Raw genomic sequence first — 20006 nt, forward strand, 5'->3', positions numbered from 1 at the left:
TAACCTACATGCAGAGTTTGACAGTGTATGACCTATCACGCATCCAGTCTATAAAATTTACCCACACGTAGGAACTCCTAGACCCCTAGACTCCTTTCCACAGATCTACAACTGGTCTGCAACTCGCCAGTTGAAAATCATTGCTCTACAATTTTAATGATCGCTATCCCAATCAGATAAGAAAAATGAAGCCCCCAAAGATCCCTGAATTAATTGTTTCAAGGGTCACAAATTTTAAAGCAGAAATAAAAGGAGTTTGAATAAAAAAACGCATTGCCTAATTTGTCTCCATTGATGTCCACACCTTCAGACAAATAGAAAAAAAAAAGCATTTGCAAAATCTTTATAGAATTTCTTTAACAACATTTTTGATGGTTGTACAAGATCATACTAGTTGAAAACAAATTAGAAATTTAAAGGAAGACAACCCCTGAACCTAAGTTCTAAAAATACAAGTTAGCATGCTTATGCTACATCAGTCTCCATGTGTTAGAAACAACCAAAAATTCTTTTTTTTTTTTTTTTTTTTTTGTAGAGACAGAGTCTCACTTTATGGCCCTCGGTAGAGTGCCGTGGCCTCACACAGCTCACAGCAACCTCCAACTCCTGGGCTTAAGCGATTCTCTTGCCTCAGCCTCCCAAGTAGCTGGGACTACAGGCACCCGCCACAACGCCTGGCTATTTTTTGGTTGCAGTTTGGCCGGGGCCGGGTTTGAACCCGCCACCCTCGGTATATGGGGCCGGCGTCCTACCGACTGAGCCACAGGCGCCGCCCAACAACCAAAAATTCTTAGGCTTATGCATTTAATTTTTTGCAAATGTTTGTCTCCCGATTCTCTGTAATGCTTTCAGTTTTGAGAAAATAATACAAGAGACAACAAAAATTAAAAAAAATAAAATAAAACAAACAACAAAAAAACAGGCCTGGCACAGTGGCTTATGCCTGTAATCCTAGCACTCTGGGAAGCTGAGGTGGGTGAATTGCTTGAGCTCCAGAGTTGGACACCATCCTGAACAAAAGCGAGACCCCATCTCTACCAAAATACAAGAAAACTAGCCAGGTGTTGTGGTAGGTGCCTATAGTCCCAGCTATTTGGGAGGCTTAGGCAGGAAGATCGCTTGAGCCCAAGAGTTTGAGGATGCTGTGAGCTATGATGCCCTAGCACTCTACCCAGGGTGACAGAGTGAGACTGTCTCAATTAAAAAAAAAAAAAAGGGAAATACAGGTGTTTGTTTTTACATGAACATTTTCCTGGAATCTACAGATTTTTTTTTTTTTCATATGAGGTCCTTCTATCTTTGATGTAACAAAACAACAGAAAATTCACTATTGCTATAAATAATACTTGTACTTTTAATAATTTCTTATGCCAGTTACCTAAATTGATCTATTATTAATATTTAAAATCAGCATGGTAGATAATTACACATACACACAAAAGAAACAATCAAAACCACAACAAAAGTCTATACATATAATTCTAGAAAAGATGAAAGACTTAGAATTATAGAGAACATTTTTGTTATAAAAATTTTAGTTTATAGGGTGGCACCTGTGGCTCAGTGAGTAGGGCGCTGGCTCCATATACCAAGGGTGGCAGGTTCAAACCCAGCCCCAGCCAAACTGCAACAATAAAATAGCCGGGCGTTGTGGTGGGTGCCTGTGGTCCTAGCTACTCGGGAGGCTGAGGGAAGAGAATCATCTACACCCAGAAGCTGCAGGTTGCTGTGAGCTGTGATGCCACAGCACTCTACCTAGGATGATAAAGTGAGACTCTGTCTCTTAAAAAAATGAATAAATAAATAAAATAAAATTTTAGTTTATATATATATATTAATTTAAGGAGGAAGTGTCTCCATTCTAAAAAAAAAAAGTTTCATGATCAGATACCAAACTTGAATCCTGGAGAATTCCCCTTCAGGGTAGGGATTAATAGTGAATGACTTTATGGTTTATAGTTAATTACCATTTATCAAATGCTGAAAAGATATAGTCAACTGAAAAGTGATCTCTAGTTAACAAGCTTTTTCAACTAAGGGTGACTTTTGTCTCCCGCCGCAGAACAACGGGATTGAATTCTATGCTAATGAAACTGTTTTTCAGTGGAGCATACAGTGATTTTCATAATTCCAGTCCTGGCTGGGACGTTCAGAAAATGGCACATATCCAGAATAATTAAAATGAGATTTAAGGCCATATCTTGGAAGGCTTTTTCATTTTTTAGGATGGTATGTTTGTGACTGAAGTTACTTCTACTTAAAAATTTCAGACCTTAAATTAAACTTGGTGTGAAGCAAAGTCCTAACGTCCCTTGAAAGTGAAATTTCAACCAACTTTGCTACTTCTGGCCTTGTGATCTTGAAAAATTTCCTTAACTTTTCTGAGCCTCAACATGCCTAACTGTAAAATAATGAATACTTACCTTTCAGGGTCGTTAAGAATGTTCTTATCATCTGTAAAGCTCCTGACATAATGCGTACTCAATAAATCATAATTGCAATTATTATCATTAGAATGATTACCAGTGTAATCAAATAATGATTATTATTATTCACGTGTGATTTAGGAGGTGAGCCTTTATAAACACACTGAACATTAACACCTTTCTAATGGAAGTTTCAGGTTAAAAATAACCAATACGAGATAAATGCTTTATAGGCATTGGTTGATGAACCAATGATTATGAAATTTGGAAATGCTAAATCTGGTAAACTGCTCAATTTCTCTAATGTGATAGAACAGACAAAATTCTTTAGGGGCCCAAACTGTCACATACATAGGTTGTTTGATCACCTTTAAAACATGTCCTTTTTCAAATGAATATTTCTCCTTCAGTAATTTCGCACTTCGTTGTAAACTGTTGTATAGCTCTGTGAATAATATATCTTTCTTTATTTCTTTTTTTTTTTTTTTTTTTGTAGAGACAGAGTTTCACTTTATGGCCCTCGGTAGAGTGCCATGGCATCACACAGCTCACAGCAACCTCCAACTCCTGGGCTTAAGTGATTCTCTTGCCTCAGCCTCCCGAGTAGCTGGGACTACAGGTATCTTTCTTACAAAGGACAGACACAGTATTGATTTTTCCTGAGATATTCCTTTGCCGTAACTCAACTCACAGTGCATTATCTATTGAAAAAAATAAAAAATAAATAAAATATTTTCTTTATACTAAGAAAAGAAAACTGTAAGTCCAGACAAAGGAAAGTCTGTCTGGAAAATTCTTTGTACTATTGTAGGCTGTGAATATAAAACACAAAAGAAGAAAAGAAAAACTTAGGATGAAGGTTGGTGACTTGGATGTGATAGGTACTGGTCTCTCCACAAGATGGCGCTCATTCCCCCTCCTTGTTTGGTCAATTGACAAAAATAAATTTATCACTTTTCTTGTACATTCACAGAACAAATATATTGTTGGTTTATGTATTATGTTTAGCTGGTGTCCAGTATTTTACAAATGCTCTGTTATGTTTCTTACTCTGAGTATTAAGGAGTGTATTTTTACCTCCTGTAAGGCTGTTTAAATGTGAGCACACCAAATCTCAGAAGGACATACCTACCTCACTCCCACTCTCAAATCCAATAACTCTCATACTAATGTTCTAAAAAAGTCTCTAAAATCTTTGGTTTAAACTATTAAAGATAAAACTGAACATTAACTGAAAAGAACCGGTTTCTCCCTCTCTCCCTCCCTTTTTTTGAGGCAGAGACAGAGGCTCACCCTGTCACCCTGGGTAGAGTGCCCTGGTGTCAGCTCACAGCAGCCTCCACTACTGTGTTCAAGGGATCCTCCTACCTCAGCCTCCTGAGTAGATGGGACTACAGGCACCCACTGGGATACACAGCTACTTTTTTCTGTTTTTAGTAGAGACGGGGTCTTGCTTTTGCTTAGGCTGGTCTCAAACTCCTGAGCTCAAGTAATCCTCCCACCCTGGCCTCCTAGAGTGCTAGGACCTCCTTTTTTTTTTCTTTTTTTATCATGATCATTATAGTTTTAAACTTTAAGTGAATACAACTTTCAATTTTAAACAAAGCGGCTGTGATACGTCCAGTTGGATGTGAGTAGCCAGCATATTTACCTCTGAAGACCCTTGGTTCTTCTTACATTACTGAAAGTTCAGTATGGGTCCCCAGAGCCACATGAAAAATGACATTTTCATTTATCTTTCATTCTTAAACAGATACCTTAGGTTACCTAAGGCCCACCCATTGGGCGTAGGTCCTCTTCTTCTGTGGGACTCCTCTTTTCTCTGAAACGATGGACGCAAGGTTTATACTCCTGACCATTTCAGGAAGGTGAGCATGCTGGAGGCACTTCGTAGAGTCTTTCCCCTTCTCTGTTTCCATCTGGGGTGGGGATCTGAAGGAGGAAAACTCATATATAGTGGTTACCAGTTAATTTATCTGGTGGACATATCACTTTACTCTGTTTTTCTCACTTACGGTTACTTTACCATACTAAACTTGGGGTGCTAGGAATGGTCTCCGATAAACTACAGTATTTCTCGGGAGCTTAACTCATGCCAACTTCTAGAGAACCACTCTTACCCAGAGGAGAGCAAGTGGCAACATCTTTTTTCCCTTTACATGGGCTCCCTGCATTGCAATTTTCATTACAGATGTCGAGCTTTGCTTATCTGCTGGGTTACCTCTGATACAAAGGAGGCTCCATTATCACTCTGTGTAGAGGAAGTAAGTCTACGTATATCGTGATGATCTGCGGGACAGAGTTGACCACGTCCAGCTCCTTGCAGGAGTGGTTCACCAGGTTCCCACTGGAGGTCTGCTTGGAGAAGCTCCCGGGTGTCCATGGGGCCTGTACAGAAGGTCGAGGAGCAGACAGCAGAAGCAAAGTTCCCCTGGTGGACACCACCCTGGTAGCTGCACTTGGTGATACTTCATAAATTTCCCAGAGCTCCACAGATGCTCAGATGGACTTCAGTATGCTTCTGGGTGCCATTGACAATGGAGTTGTCAGTCCAGAGACTGAGCCAATAGTTACGAGCGAGGAAGCCATGTGCTTACACAAAAAGGGGAAGGTGTTCAGGAATGGAATGAACAGACTGATGGCCTTCATTTGGTCCCAGGATGCAAACAGTTTGACCTTCCCATCTTAGCCTCACCTGTCTCCGTCAGCTCCCTGCTCTCTTCCTCGGGACTCTGGCTTCCTGCAGCTTGGCCAGGTTGTTGTGATGATGCCCTCACTGCAGCTGGTCACCTGGGGTGTCCAGCACCAGCAGGCCACTGTCCATGTCCTTGGCCTTCCTCTGGATGGATGATTCCTGTCATCCCATTGTCTCCCAAGGCCTGTTCCCACTCTACACTGACACACACAGCCAGGAACTTGGCAAGGCCCTGTCCTGGGCCAGTAGTGCCTGGTAGGAGCCCATCTTGGAGTGAGCTCATACAGAAGGATGCTGGCAACTTACTGCTGTCTCTGTTCAGGTTTATTTTAATCTAAATTCCAACCACAGTATTGAACCCTGGGGAAAAGAACCTGCCAGCAGCCCTATTCTATCTGCAACATAAATGACTCCCTTTCTGGTGCAGGACAGTGCATGATGGCCACGTGGTTGGGCTCAGCCGTGGCCTGCGCCAGGGCTGTTATTTCAGTAGCATGCTTAGTATCCTCATTTCCTTCCAGATGGCACCACTAGCGTGCAGGACCATAAAAGCATATTTGGAGTCCACATAAACTTTTGCCTTTTTCCCTCTGGGTAACTGAAGAGCTCTGGTCAAAGCAATCCACTCAGCTTCTTAGGCTGATGCCCTGGTGGCAGTGCCATTGTTCCCAGGTCTGGTGTTCAGTGACCACTGCATACCCGGCCCTTCACTGTCCATCGTCAGTAAAGCTGCTCGTGTTGATGAAAAGATCTCAGTCTGGCCCCAGCATCGGGAGATCTGACAGATCATCCTGCTGGAGTACACAGCCTCTGGAGCCCCCACAGTCAGCTGCAGAGCCTCATCCTCTTCACTGGTGGCAGGTGGCAGGTGGCAGGGGGCAGGATGGAGAGAAGATGGGCCTCTGACAGCAACCCAGGAGCTGCTCCTGCCCCAGGCAGGGAGGCCGTCCCCTCACACACTGCCGCTGGCCGTGGATTGGCTCCCGGCACCTGTGCTAAGACTCCAAGGCTCATGCTTTGTTTTATATGAATGTATCATTTAAATTCTTTCCACAATTCAGGCAAACCAAAGCAGGGGTAATCGTAAGACCGTATTTAGTTTTTTAATGGAATTTTGACAGGCTGTGGTCTAGGTCAGGGGCTTAAGGGCCCCCTGTGATGGATCTGATGTTAGTCCACACGTTTGGGTCATGATGTGAGAACCTGCTGTGCCTGTGAACCTAAACTCTCACCAAACAGCTCAGGGAGCCCTTTACGCCCCCTGCAGCACAGCCGTAGTGTCCTGCCCTTCACATGGACACAGTTCCTTTCCTTCACTGTTAATGGTGCAAAGAGCCTGTGCAAAGCTATGGTCATGGCTGTGGAGGATGTACATTCTCTCTGTTCGCCTGGGGTCCGGTGGGCCTAAGTGGCTGCACTCAGTTTTTGTAGCTTTCTTCTTGCAAATGTGATGATTTGCACAGCGGCTGAGGCCCAGACCGTGAAGCACACTGCTCTGCAAGGGAGCCCCACCCTGCCCAGCACCTGTGGGAGCTGCTGGCGGGAGCTGGGCTGCTGTGGCTTCTGGAATAGCTCCTGATCACCCTGCTGCGTGCCAGGGTCTGCCAGGCTCACCAGAGTGGTGCAGGTAGCAGCAGAAGTGCTCTCTGGGGTCGCCTCCTGGGCCTACTGCAGCCAGTTCCTCAGCCACCACTTGCCAAGAGGACAGCTGCGGCTGCCCCCCACGTCCCCCCTACTGCCTGGCTCACGGGCTGGTGCATGGCTGGTGCCTGGGGTCGGGGGTGGGGTGAGGGGGACAGCAGGATGGGGGTGAGGGAGGGTGGGGGGAGAGGGTTGCGGGTGACTGCTTCTGCTCACTCAGCTTGGCACCCGTCAAGTCCCCACTGTCAATTGCAGCTGGGTCACCAATGGAGACATTTAGATTGGGGACACTAATGAGCCAGGGGGCTCTAGGACCCTCCTTCATTATCTGAGTTCCAAGCTTGAAAAAAAATCATTGTTATTGTGGGGGTCCTTGTTATGGGCAGCCCTTTGCCCTTGGGGGGCAGTGCTCTTCGCAGGGTTCCCCCTGAAAGGGCACCTTCTATCAGTCTTGCCCTTCACTTATCAGAGGATCCTGCCGGCCCTCCTGCACATTCAAGCCACCCTTCTCACCTTGCTCTCATGGAAATCGCCCTGCCTCGGCTATGAGTGCTCTCCGGCCCAACTGAGTTTCCCCCCAGATCTTGGGAGGAGAGAACATTCTCACTCCTGAGTCATAACCCAGTGGGTATGAGGCTGAAGAATCATTAGTTCCAGCCACACCCTCCTGCGGCCCTCCTGCTGCCAAGATGGTAGGTGGTGGCAAGTGGCGTTGCCCCGGCCCGGCTTCCTGGGCAGCTATGGGCCTGGTTGGGAGTCTCCCATTAGTAGACCCCGTGACCTCCACATCAGAGCCCAGCAGCACCTCTATGGCATGTGGGGAGTTGGCTGTGGGAGCAGGCTCGTGAGATCTAACCCAGTTAATCCAGCCCCAATTTTATCACACAGCCTTCCAGCTTCTTTAAGCAATTGCGTGAAAGATTGTACCTACGGGATCTTGTCCCATTCACCTGGCCTTCAACAAAGTAATTCCAGTTGTAACACAGTAAATTGAAGTTCCATTCAGAAGTCACTCCTCGCACATGAGCACATATGCTGGATTACAGTAACACCATTCTCTTTCAGACGTAGACTCATGGCCATAGTGAGCCAGTCAGCCAAGATTCTTCCCAAGGGTTTTCACAGGGCTTCTCAGATTGAAACCAAACTCACAGAGCACAACAATGAACAGAGCATGACCAGGAGGCAACATGGGGAATCCCTCCTCCAAATCATCCCAGCATGGAACCTGATCTAACAAGTGGGAACTGGGCAAGGGAGAATCAACTTCTCTCCCAGAGCCAACATCTCCTGATCCAAAAGGGAATGAACTTCCAAAGCCCCTGGTTCCATTCAACCACAACTTCCATCCCCAAATGGCACCTACAAATAAGAGCCCTGTAAAGGGGTTGAAGGTCTGGAAACCTTCCCCAATGGGTAGAATCAAGGGTCTTTGGTCTGCAATCAAGACCACTGCAGAACTTCCAGTGGTCAAGCATTGAAACACCTCCCAAACCTGTTTCCTTTTCCTCAACAAGATTCAAGTTGGTGGAAGTTGTGTCTAATTCAGAGTTGATTGATAGGCATTCCCCAGAGCTAAACAGGCTGCAGCTGTGACCACCCCTCATTGTCCTACGTAAAAAATAAGCTGCTCCTCCTACCGGGGCAGGACGTGTGGCTGCTGCCTCCTCTTGCCTCTGTGAAGTGCTCTCACCAGGGTGCTGTCTCACCCAGGTCTTATCAGGGACTGAGGGCCCACCCGAGGTCACCAACTCTGTTGCTGAAAGTTTGGTACTTGGGCTAGCTGCCAGGTGAACAAGGACAAGTGCTTTGAAGGAAAGAAAGAGAAGGTTATTACTTTGCCATCAAATGAGGAGGACGACAGACTCACGTCTTAGGAAAAAAATCCATCCTCCTAACTCCAGTGATTTTTCAACCCATGCACCATGGTACACTGGTGTGCCATGAGAGGATCTTGGGTGTGCCGCAAAAATTCTTAATTATTTTTGGAAGAAGTTTAAGGCACAGTAAGTACATTCTTTTGTTTATAATCTTTTTTTTATCAACATAATTTAAATGTGCCATGGAAGTTTAACTATAGGTTCAAGTGTAAGGTGAGATTAAAAAAAGGTTGAAAAACTCTGCCGTAGGGTGGTGCCCATGGCTCCAAGGAGTAGGGTGCTGGTCCCATATGCCAAGGTTCATACCCAGCCCCGGCCAAAAACTGCAAAAAAAAAGAAAAGAAAAACTCTGCTGTAATCTGAAATACAGAGCTTTTTTTTTTTTTGGCGAGGGGGGGGAAGGGAGGGGGAGGGACGTTCAGCTTCTAGCTATTGGTGTTTAACTATAATTATAATTGATGGTTTTGATTGACCCCACCTGTGGGGAAGAATGTCTCATGCTCTCTGCCTAGACAATTCCAGTAAGCCATCTCCTGTGGTACCAAAAAAAAAAAACTAAAGAACACTCCCTGTCCCTCTGGTCATTACCCCATGACAGGGATGCAGGTTTTAGTTCCCCAGAAGGGTGAGAGGGTTTTGAAGAGATCACAGCTCGTAAAACACTTTTGCTTTTGTTCAAGCCTTTTCTCTGTTGCATTTTCCCTTATTGCTGATGTGAGATGTCACAACTATACTCTGTCACTTTAAGTTCGTGTCAACTGAAGTCTCAACAATCATATCATTTTTCTTAAAACAGGAAAAACGATGATGCATTGATTTTTTTTTTTTTTTTTATGCTCAGATGCAAAGCAATATATATTACTTTTTGGAAAAGAAAACATTAAACTATCAAGTCATTAAACAGGTTTTGAATGATACAGGTAAATAAATAAAAGGAATTTATCTGAGAAGTCCACATTTATCTTTGTCATGTTCTATTTCCTAGTCACTGACTTTCTTTCAAAAGAATTAGAAGGTATGAAGCACAGGTGGGCAAAATTATAGCTCACTTAATTTGTTAGTGTGATGACAGAGATTTCCTACGGAGAACTCTCGTTGTAAAATAGCTTCCGGTATTGACATAAATTTTGGGCAGACGTTACAGTCAGACTTAGGGGAGTTTATGGTTTCTCTCAGACAGTTGGGAGTTACAGTAAAGTCTCTCATACCTACATCATAACAACTAGTATTATACAGTCTTTGCCTCACCGTTTAAGACTGCCAGCAGCGTATTGGAACCTCGTCTTGTACCACACAGCAAAAGTCATACTTTGAAAAGAGGAGGAAGAAAATCTAAAGAGGGTCTAAGAAGAGAAGAATAATTTTATGGAGAGAAAACCAAGACTTAGAGGGTCCCTGGGAGAGCAGCACGGTTATAGAGTTGGAATGATTTAATAAAAATAACCGTGACTGCTCTAATACCTCCTTATGTGCTAGATGTCCAAGGGTCTTCAAACTACGGCCCACGGGCTACATGAGGCGGTGTGATTGTATTTGTTCATGTTTTGTTTTTTTTACTTCAAAATAAGACATGTGCAGTGTGCATAGGAATTTGTTCATAGTTTTGTTTTGTTTTTTAACTATAGTATGGCCTTTCAAAGGTATGAGGGACAGTAAACTGCCCTCCTGTTTAAAAGTTTGAGGACCCCTGGAAGCAGTCCACACTCATTAGCTCATTTACACTTCCAACATTCCTAATGAGACGAAAGTCATTTTCTTCTTCATTAACAAGATGGGGTGCTGAGAATCAGAAAGGTCAGGTGGCTCGGATTTGGAGGTAGAATTTAAACCCAGGTGTATCTTGTTACAAATCCTGTCTCTTTATCCACTGTATACCCCTCATGTGCCCCGCCTCACGGACTTTTAAGGACACAGAACGTTAGAATGTGACTATGAGCAATATCTTTTTATGAATGTAGGTCAGTTGCTCCATTCTTTCAAATTTTAAAGACATCGAGAAAATGTATTTTCAACACACACTCAAGAGATTTTGATTTGATGCAGGGAAGTTCTTTATCCTCAGCATGTGGAAACAGTGAAAGACCCAAATGAATTGGGGCTGTGTGGACTCTGAAATGTATGTCTTCAAGACGTGAGTAGTCAAAAGCACCTTTATAAATCGTATGAGTCAGTTCCCCACAAGAACATAAGGGGCTGCACACAGGTGTCTCCTTTTGGAGATTTTTATTTTAATTATAAACACTTTAATCTGAAAGAGATTTCATACATATTGAACTCAACATCACTCCACAGTCACTTCACAGCTGTCAGGGTAAAATCTTAGACTTTTAAGGAGGTGGTATTACTTTATAGGATAACTTTCCTCACTTAGCATTTTTGCACATTCTCATTAACTAGGCACCTAACCTACTTTTAGTTGTTACAGCTACATGGAAATTTCTCCTGTTGCTACACCTGAGGTGGCTAGGTATTCATGTAATGTCTGGTATTTAGATGTTTCTCTGCTTTTTTGCTACCCCAAGTGAATATTTGTTACCATTTTTTTTGGGGGGGTATTAGAAGGGCAGATGTTTGTTTTCTTTGAAATAAAATCCCAGGAGTGGCATTGTTCTATCAAAGAATATTAATCGTTTTTGTAACTCTTGTTAAACACATTGCTTTTTGGAAAGAACAAACAACTTTTTAATGACATTAGCAATGTACAAATTATATATCCCAAACTCAGATTCCGAATAAGTGAGTTTGTTCTAGTTTTCTAATTTAGTAAAATAAGGGAGCGTAACTGCCCCGGTGTTTGAGTGCAGGAGGAGGGGAGGGCACGGGTGCAGTGTGTGGGTCCTTGCCTTGTGCAAATGAAGGCTCAGCCTTGGTGCAGAGATGCCCGGCTTTATGGAGACTCTAGAAATCTAAGTTTTATATGTTGTTTCACAACTTTTAAGCATTGGCAAGACACTGGGATGTGTGTGTGTTTGTGTGTGTGTATGTGTGTGTGTATTTCAGCACCAGCAGCGTGTGCATGTGTGCGGGCCTGTGTGTGTCTGAATGTGTGTGTGTGCTGGTGCTGATCCCGCCCCTGGGCAGCTCTCCAGGTGGTCACCTTGAGACATGCATTCTGCATCCCCAGAATCTCACACTGAGCTGTACCACTTTTTAATTTTATTTGTCATGTCAGTGGAGGGGGGAGGGGTATTAGTTAGGTTTCCCCAGAGAGACATAACCAATAGGACATATTCAAAAGGAGATTTATTGTAAGCAATTGGCTCCTACAATTGTGGAGGCTGGGAAGTCTCACGATCTGGAGACCCAGCAAACCCAGTGGTATGATCCAATCCCAGCCCAGTGGGATGGATGGTGTCAATCCTCGTCTCAGGGCTGTTGGAATGAGACTTGTAGGCGGGCGGGCGGGAAGCTCACAGGTGACATCCTCTTGCACTGTCTGTCCCATTAGGGCTCTGGCTGCACTGGAGGTGACACTCACTGTAGAGAGGGCAGTCTACTGAGCCCACCAAGTCAAGTTATGTCTGGAAAGACCCTCACAGATATACCTTGCAATAATGTTTGATCTGGGAAATTTGGCCGTGTGTCATACTGATACACAAAGTGAGTTATACGAAGTGAACCCTTTGTCAACTTGGCACCTGACACACCTCTTCAAACCAGGCTTAAGCTTCAAAAAAAAAAAAAAAAGTGACAATAACAAGATCATTCTGCCTAAATAACACAACTGTCCTGTAAATAACCAGAGACACACTAGCTCCTTCTCCGGAGAAGGAGGTGTGTCCTTAGGTGACGTCAACTCTTCCCGTTGATATCCTGTAACTTAAAGACTATGATGTAACATTATCAATACTTAACTCTATTTATAAAGTCAACAGATCATAAGTCACATGATTCAGAAATAGGAGAGAAAAGACCACAAAGATATACATCTCAGGGACAAATGTGTTTGGGGTGAAAGAAGGGGCATACTCATGACCTTTGCACTCCCAGTCTCCGTGACGGGTCCCGCGGGGCAGCTGGGACTGCTTCGACCCTGCTGCCGTGACCCCAGTCTTCATTTCTAGAGGGTCTGGGCCACTGTTCGCCCTGCCTGGCTGAACTCCTGTCATTTTTTGTTGACTTTAATCTCAGGGCGTGTTAATTCTAAGAATTGCCCTGCTGTACTCTGGACACACACCTTCTCCCCTCCACTGTGGAGTCCTCGGCCAATTTCCCCCCTCTAGTCAGAATCTGTCATCCCAACAACTCCCTCTTTTTTGTTTGTTGATTCAAAAGCATAAAGAGCCCGAAGTGCCTGGCAACAGTCCTAGCTTCCAGCTCACTGGTCACTGCTGTGTCTCAGAGCATTTTACTGTGGGGATTAAGGCTTCAATGACAGCAAAGCATGAATTCACAGGCACAGGAAGCAAAAATGTGTGCACATATTCACATACGTGTACATAAATGCACACGACAGCATATTTTAATCAAACGTGTTTACTGCACGGCCTCATTACATGGCCTCTTTTGCGTGTCACTGTGCAGCTGGTGCAGTTTCACACCTTCATCTTCATTTGACCGAATCCCACTGTACTTCATTTCTTCAATATCAGGAATTCACCTCCATAGCTGGACAGGAATGTTCTTTTTTCTCTTTTCTTTTTGAGACAGAGTCTCACTATGTCACCCTTGGTAGAGTGCTGTAGCATCACAGATCACAGCAACCTCAAACTCTTGGGCTTAAGTGATTCTCTTGCCTCAACCTCTCAAGTAGCTGAGACTGCAGGTGCCTGCCACACGCCCAGCTATTTTTTTTTTTGTTGTTGTTGCAGTTGTGATTGTTGTTTAGCAGGCTGGGTTCAAACCCGCCAGCCTCAGTGCATGTGGCCGGCACCATAACCACTGTGCTACAGGCAACAACCCTCATTTTATTTTCAATAAAATGTTTAACTCAGACTCATCCAGAATTCAGTACAGTGCATGGTATGGGGAAGGACTCTAAGGTAATTTTTTTCTACACTGATATCACACTGGTCCATTACAATTTATTAAATAGTAATTTGTTTCTTATTGTTCGAGATTCATAGAATCATTTGAATTGATTTTGCCAGTCTCAGTTGGGTTTCATCAGTATGGTTTTATGGGTCTTGAACTTTTTCTTACTATGTAATTATTGCTTTGTGAGTTTAATCTCTGCTATAATAACTCAGAGACATGTCTTGTTATGCAGACAAGGTGACCTCTTCATGTCCCCTAATGTTCTTTTTGCCCCCCACCCACCAAGAGTGTCATCTTCTGAAGCCCACTTACATGGGCGAGGAGACTGAAATGAAATTAGTCAAAAGTAAATGACGGACTGTCAGGGTCACACATCTGCCAAGTGAGCTGCATCCCCATGCAGTGGCGAGATTGACAGGTTCTGTTGAATATTTTATGAACATATTCAATTAGAAAATAGTTGGTCTCAGAGTTTCCTTATAATGGATGTTCTCTGGCTTTTCTTTCCTCCTGTCATCATCTGAACAATCCCGATATCAGACAACATGTTTCCCTGTGTTGTGAGGACAAGCTCAGTCTCAGAGCCCTCTGGGGAACCTTCCCGAAATGTCCTCACAGCTGCTCTTGCCGGCCCTCCTGCAGCCTCCCTTGGCTGCAGCTTCCTCTTGCCCCTTGCACACCTGGCACAAGTTATTGCACAGGCTCTGGAACACAGTAGGGCAGAAAAATTTGGTAAATGAGTTTAGTCCATGTGAGGGATGTGGAGTGACCTTTGCTGTGACGATGTTCCCCCCTCTGTGGGTGCAGGAAGAAGTCTGAGGTTCTGGCGCTGCTGTGATACCACTGGGCTGCCTTCAGTAGTTGGCTTCATTCTGGCTGTGGCTCAGATGTTTGAGACTGGACTGAAAGCTAAAATGAGCATTGTCACAGCTGATCATCATAGTGACAGAATGAATATATGTGGGGTTCTTTGAATAATCTTTCCATTCTGAGATGGATAGCAGAACCTATGCCTAGATGACTCAGAATAGTGTCAGTCTTTGTCCAGAAAACCATACAGGTTATCCTAAAGTTTAAAGCTGAAATCCATTCCGTCTTTGCAATGCAATCTGTTGTTACCTGCCAGCGGTAAACTGGTTATCCCTGTTACAAGAGTGTGCTGTGCTGGGCCTCTGGGAACGATATTTGTCTAGACAATGATAATATATAACATAGCTCGTAGAAATGAAATTTTTCCATCTAGCATGTTTTCTGATTACATCTTAAAGAAAAACATTTTGGTAAATATATCTAAAATGAAAGTGAAGATATTTTGCAACTGTAAACCGTCCCCACATAGCAGGGATGTAGCCCATTAATTCTCAGTGCTCCAGGCGAGGCTGACAGTTTATAAGTAGTGAATCCAGAGAGTTATGAAGATATTAAATCTTACATCTGGTGAGAAAATGTGTTATTTCACTGTGCTGATTGATGGGCACTTTCCCATTACGGTGCAATTTGGGAAATCGCACTGTTAATTGCTAGGGTTTTAGCAAAGCTCTGTACTTCAATTCCAATTACTTTAGTTTTGAAAAATAGAACAGCTGGATGGTAAAATTGCCCGGAGCTGTCACCGAGGGAGAGCCCAGCGAGCACCTTGAGCTCTGCCATTCCTGATATGGGTCTCGGCAGAGCTATGAGGGAAGTGGAAGGCTCCGGCACCGGGCTCTTCCTGCCATGTGCTTGCTTCTGACTCTGGAGCAGGGCTGTTTGTGAGGGCTCAGCTGGTTCCCACCCTGGTCACCTGGCACCCTCCCAGCAGCTTCCATTTGCTTCCCTTTCACAAATCTCATGTTTCTTAATCTCCTGACCATAAGGTGAGTGCTTCCTTGCTTTGTAGAGAAAGTTTAGCCCTTCTCCTCAGTTTCCTTTTGCTGTCAAATCAACCTTGGGAGCCACTGTCCATGGGACAAATTACGTTTCCACGCACAATCTCTTTCTCTCTGGCTAAGTCTAGGGAGAACCACTCCAGCTGTGGTTTGGAATTTACCCAGCATTGGTAGCTAAATGCAATCAACCTGGGTGAGTCACACCCCCGTACTCCCCACATATATCCCAGTTCACTGCATTTGAATCTGACAAGGCGTCTGATTGTTACTCATTTACTGGTGAATGTGAGGTGGACACCAGGAGGCCCTGCCTTGCTCACATAGCTGTGAACATATAAGGGGCTTTCTTCAGTTTCAAAATTCAGGAGCCATCATGAAATGAGGCCATAACACTTCTGAGAAAATCCCAATAAGGACAAACGTGGGGACAGTTTTCCAGGAGACAACACTGTGAGATTGAACAAAGCTTAGGCATGCAGATGGAAATTTTAAGGAAAACTGCGTCCTGTCTTTCTAGAACCTCTTCCTATTCAATATATATTTTTGATGTAAATTCAGATTAATCGTTTTTGGTGCACCTTCAAGTCAGTCATGCTGAAATATGTGTTCAACATGTTTTTGGTTGGGGGCAGGCAGATGCCTTTCCTCCCTGACATAGCCCTGAGCAGTCCAGCTCCGGCCCCGGACTTGTGTTATGCTCAGCTAGAAAAATAATTGTCCTAATTATGTTACTCCTGAGGGGATGCTTTCATGGAGTCTCACTCTCCCTCCTGCCCCCAGGGGGTTCTCAATAAGATGACTGTATGGCTGTGTGGCCTGTGCTGCCTCCTAACATAATTACGAATACTCCCGTAACTCTCAAAAGAGCGACAGGTTATATGATAAATTACATAGTCACCCTACTTATCCACGTGTATCTTCACCACTTTCCTCAACTTTAGAGGAAGTCTGTTGTGTAAAATCTTCTTAATCTCTCTCAACAGTCTGTCCTGTTGGTCACCTTTGTGGGCTGATGCTCTGGAAAGGATCCCAAGCCTCAGTCATGCCATGCGTAAAGTCCCCACTGTGTCAGAAAACTATGTCTGAAGGAAGCCTTAAAACAAATCAACAACAGCAACAACAAAAATGGGGCAAATTCAGTGGTTTGACTTCCTTTCAAAAACCAAGACATAATTGAGTAATAAATACTGTTTTCATTTGATATGATTTCTCACTTGCTATTTTGCATGAATGGCCAATCTCCCTGTTCTGAAATCTTTGAGGTGCTGCCTTTCTGAGCCATTTTTACAGCTCCTGTAGCTCCCTCCTTCCCCACAGTCAACACTCCCTCACTCCCACTCTTCTGTTCTAGGTCCTGTTTTCTACTTCTGGTTCCGGGATCTGCCCTGCACGTCCGGCATGCTACCCAAGGGCTCATCCGTCTTCTGAAGACTGTGCCGAGCCCTGTGGACAAGGAGCAGCTGACAACGAGCAGAGGTAGGATTGTGAATGTGGGCGTTTTTCACAGCCCTGAGTAGCGCCCACTGCGTTATCAACGTGCGTTTTGCTTTGTGAGATCCCGACTCCTTTGCACTTTATTATGACCCTGCAAAGCCATTTGCTGTGGGATTTTATGACTCTTGCTGAAAGCGTCTGTACTGGTATTTTTATGCATGAAAACTCATTTCCTTGTGACAGGGGCCATTTATTTAGATTCTAGTCTATACTCAATCCCATTCTTCTTCCAGAAAGTCTCGGGACTTCTGTGTTGCTCTCTTCCCCTTCCAGAACTGCTTTTGCACATAAGATTGGATTTTTTCTTAGTAATTGAGTTATTCATAATTCTATAATTATTTTTCCATATGCAATTTCTGTCTCCCTGGATATTTGTAAAGTTTACTCGTGGAAGCAACCATATATTCCTAGACCTGTTGGATCTCTTACAGAAGTAAAGTTCTCATTAAGTACGTGAAAAAGTTGCATTGGTCAGCGCGATAGATTCTAGACCAAAGTGTCAGACAGAGAACCTGCTTCAGTCAGGGCTTTTTGACCTCAGGCATGAGAAACCACTTCTAGTTTATTTAAACGAATGTGAAGATGTTGTCTTGATCTTCTGTAAAGTTGTGCTAGTCTATCAGAAAATTTAAGGAACAGAGAAAACCACAGTTGTGGAAACAGCAGAATCCAGGGCAGCCCGAGGTCTCCACGTGACTGTTATCAGTGGGCAGACCTTGTGGTTTTTGTGGTATTGCTTCACAATTCAACATCTAGAGCTGAATTTGGGTCTTATGCTGTCGTGTTTGGACAGGGAAGGGTGGACTCTCTCGATTAGTGGTGTTTACAAGCCCGGGGCCAATGAGTGGTTCTTTCTGTGTGATGCCTCAGACTAGCAGAGGCACCTAGCAAAGACACCCCTGGGTATCTTTCCTTTCATTCCACTGCTGCTGCTTCCACATTTCTTCACCCAAGCAGACAGGCATGTGCTCTCTGATGCTCCACCCCACATTTATTTATAGCTCATCTGGGGCACTTGTGCATTTACAGATTCTGTTCTATGCTTTTATAACCTGTAGCAGCGACTGGATTTCTATGCGGGTAAAAGGAAGGAACGATAATACAATATTAATGCTAGCTCTAAGAGTGCTATTAACTTGGGGGGGGGGGGAACTTTATGCCTTTTATCCTGACTCAAGGGGAGAGTCCGAGAGAAGCACTGGGTTTGGGACTTCCTGTGCCGTCTGCCCATCATCCCTTGGCTAATTCAAAGTTATATCCTTTCTTTGTAATTAACCACAACCATAAATGTTAATGGCTTTCCATGAGTTTTGTGAGTACTTCCAGAGATTTATTATAAGCATGGCCTTGGGAATCCTCAAACTTGCAGTTAGTGTCAGAAGGGAGGGTAGTCTTACAAACCAACTTTACAGTTGCCTAAACTGCCAAGAAGTTGGCTGAAGTCCTCCCAAGAAGGCACCTAAGCTATTGATTCCTCTTAGCCTATCACACCAGTTATTTGGAGAAAGAAATTAATTATGGATTCAGTTTTGGTACTATTCATGACAGCCCTCACCCCTCCCCTAATTTTTTGTTTTCCAAATTTATTAAAGTAAATGTGTTTGTTAAAAGAAACAAGCCACTTAGGACTATAATATCTAAAAAAGCTTTTATTCTTTTTAACAATGGTGTTACCAAGTTTTTTTGTTGTTGTTGTTTAAATAACTAAAGAAAAAGGAAGAGAAGGAAGGAAAAAGGAAAGAAAAAAATTGTCACATTGGTTAAAGTTCAAGGAGTAGAAAAAAAATTATCTGTGGGAAAATAAATCCCCTGTATTTCTCCTCTGATAAAATCTTTTAGTTTTTAAAACAAGAATTGCTTTCTTCCTTTTAATTCAACATTTATGCATTTATTAATGTTAAAGAATCTCTTTTAGAGTGATTGACACCCTTAAGTTTTTACTGTTTGTCGGTGAAATTTCAAGCCACACATTAACAGTTTCAGTTCCTCTGTCTCCTTATCTGTCATTAGCAGGCCCCATTCATTTTGTTTCTAATCTCTATTTAAATTACATTGTTATTATTCTTTTTTTATGCCTGTCAGCTACCACATTTTTATACTATTGTTTTCTTTCTTTCTTTTTTTTGAGACATAGGGTCTCACTATGTTGCCCTTGGTAGGGTGCAGTGGTGTCACAGCTCACAGTAACCTCATAGACTCTTGGGCTTAAGTGATTCTCTTGCCTCAGCCTCCCAAGTAGCTGTGACTATAGGTGCCCACCACAACACCTGGCTATTTTTTAGACTTTATGATTTGGTGCCTTTTAAGAAATTATTTGCCCTTTCCTTACCAAATCAGTTAAACTATGGGTTTGTTATTGAGTGCCCACAATATGTGAAGCTCCACTTACTATTTTGGGGGTCACATTTTGTAAAAATCCAGGCCTTTGTTACCGAGTCTTTAGATTTGAGGTGTGTGTATGTCTGCTAGTCTTCAGAAATGACCTTTAAATTTCAGACTTCCCCCACAACATTCTGTAATGTAATATTAATTTAATGACTGGGGGGAATTAAACACACATCCCTAAAACTCACCACGAAGGTCGATGTAATAACATCTACAGAAGGTCTATGTAATAGATACTATTACAGAATAAATTAGACTGAATGAACTGTGTTATAGCAGATAGTAGCACACACAACATGTGTATCGAGCAATTAAAAAAATACAGATGATCTAAAGGAATTTGACCATTAGCAAAAGTCCACTTGGAAAGTACCTTTCACTATTTTCATTGATAAATCTTGAATCTACAGAAAATCCTAAAATATTAGCTTGAGAAATAAATTGTTTAAATAAACTGGCTTGAGACAGACCATGAACTTAATTAAAAAACTATATCTTAAGTTCTCACCAGTACTTTAAACCCTCTTAACAGACATAAATAGGAATTATAATGCTGTAGTAATGTATATTAAGAGAACCATAGATTTTTATAATTCTCTAATTAATATATTTCTATATCTTGTTGATAGACTTTTTCCTC

The 20006-nt window shown here is 43.2% G+C and overlaps 1 protein-coding gene across 2 annotated transcripts in view; it reads left to right on the forward strand.

Moving 5' to 3' along the window:
• LOC128592504 (translation initiation factor IF-2-like) overlaps window positions 1-20006 on the forward strand; it is a 425303-nt gene that overhangs the window by 320289 nt on the left and 85008 nt on the right. For both annotated transcript variants that reach the window (XM_053600449.1, XM_053600448.1), the window contains exon 4: window positions 16839-16963. In XM_053600449.1, coding sequence (XP_053456424.1) covers window positions 16839-16963 — 125 coding nt within the window. The remainder of the gene's footprint in view (window positions 1-16838; window positions 16964-20006) is intronic.

Source organism: Nycticebus coucang, chromosome 8 (assembly GCF_027406575.1).
Source record: "Nycticebus coucang isolate mNycCou1 chromosome 8, mNycCou1.pri, whole genome shotgun sequence".
Classification (NCBI taxonomy): Eukaryota; Metazoa; Chordata; class Mammalia; order Primates; family Lorisidae; genus Nycticebus; species Nycticebus coucang.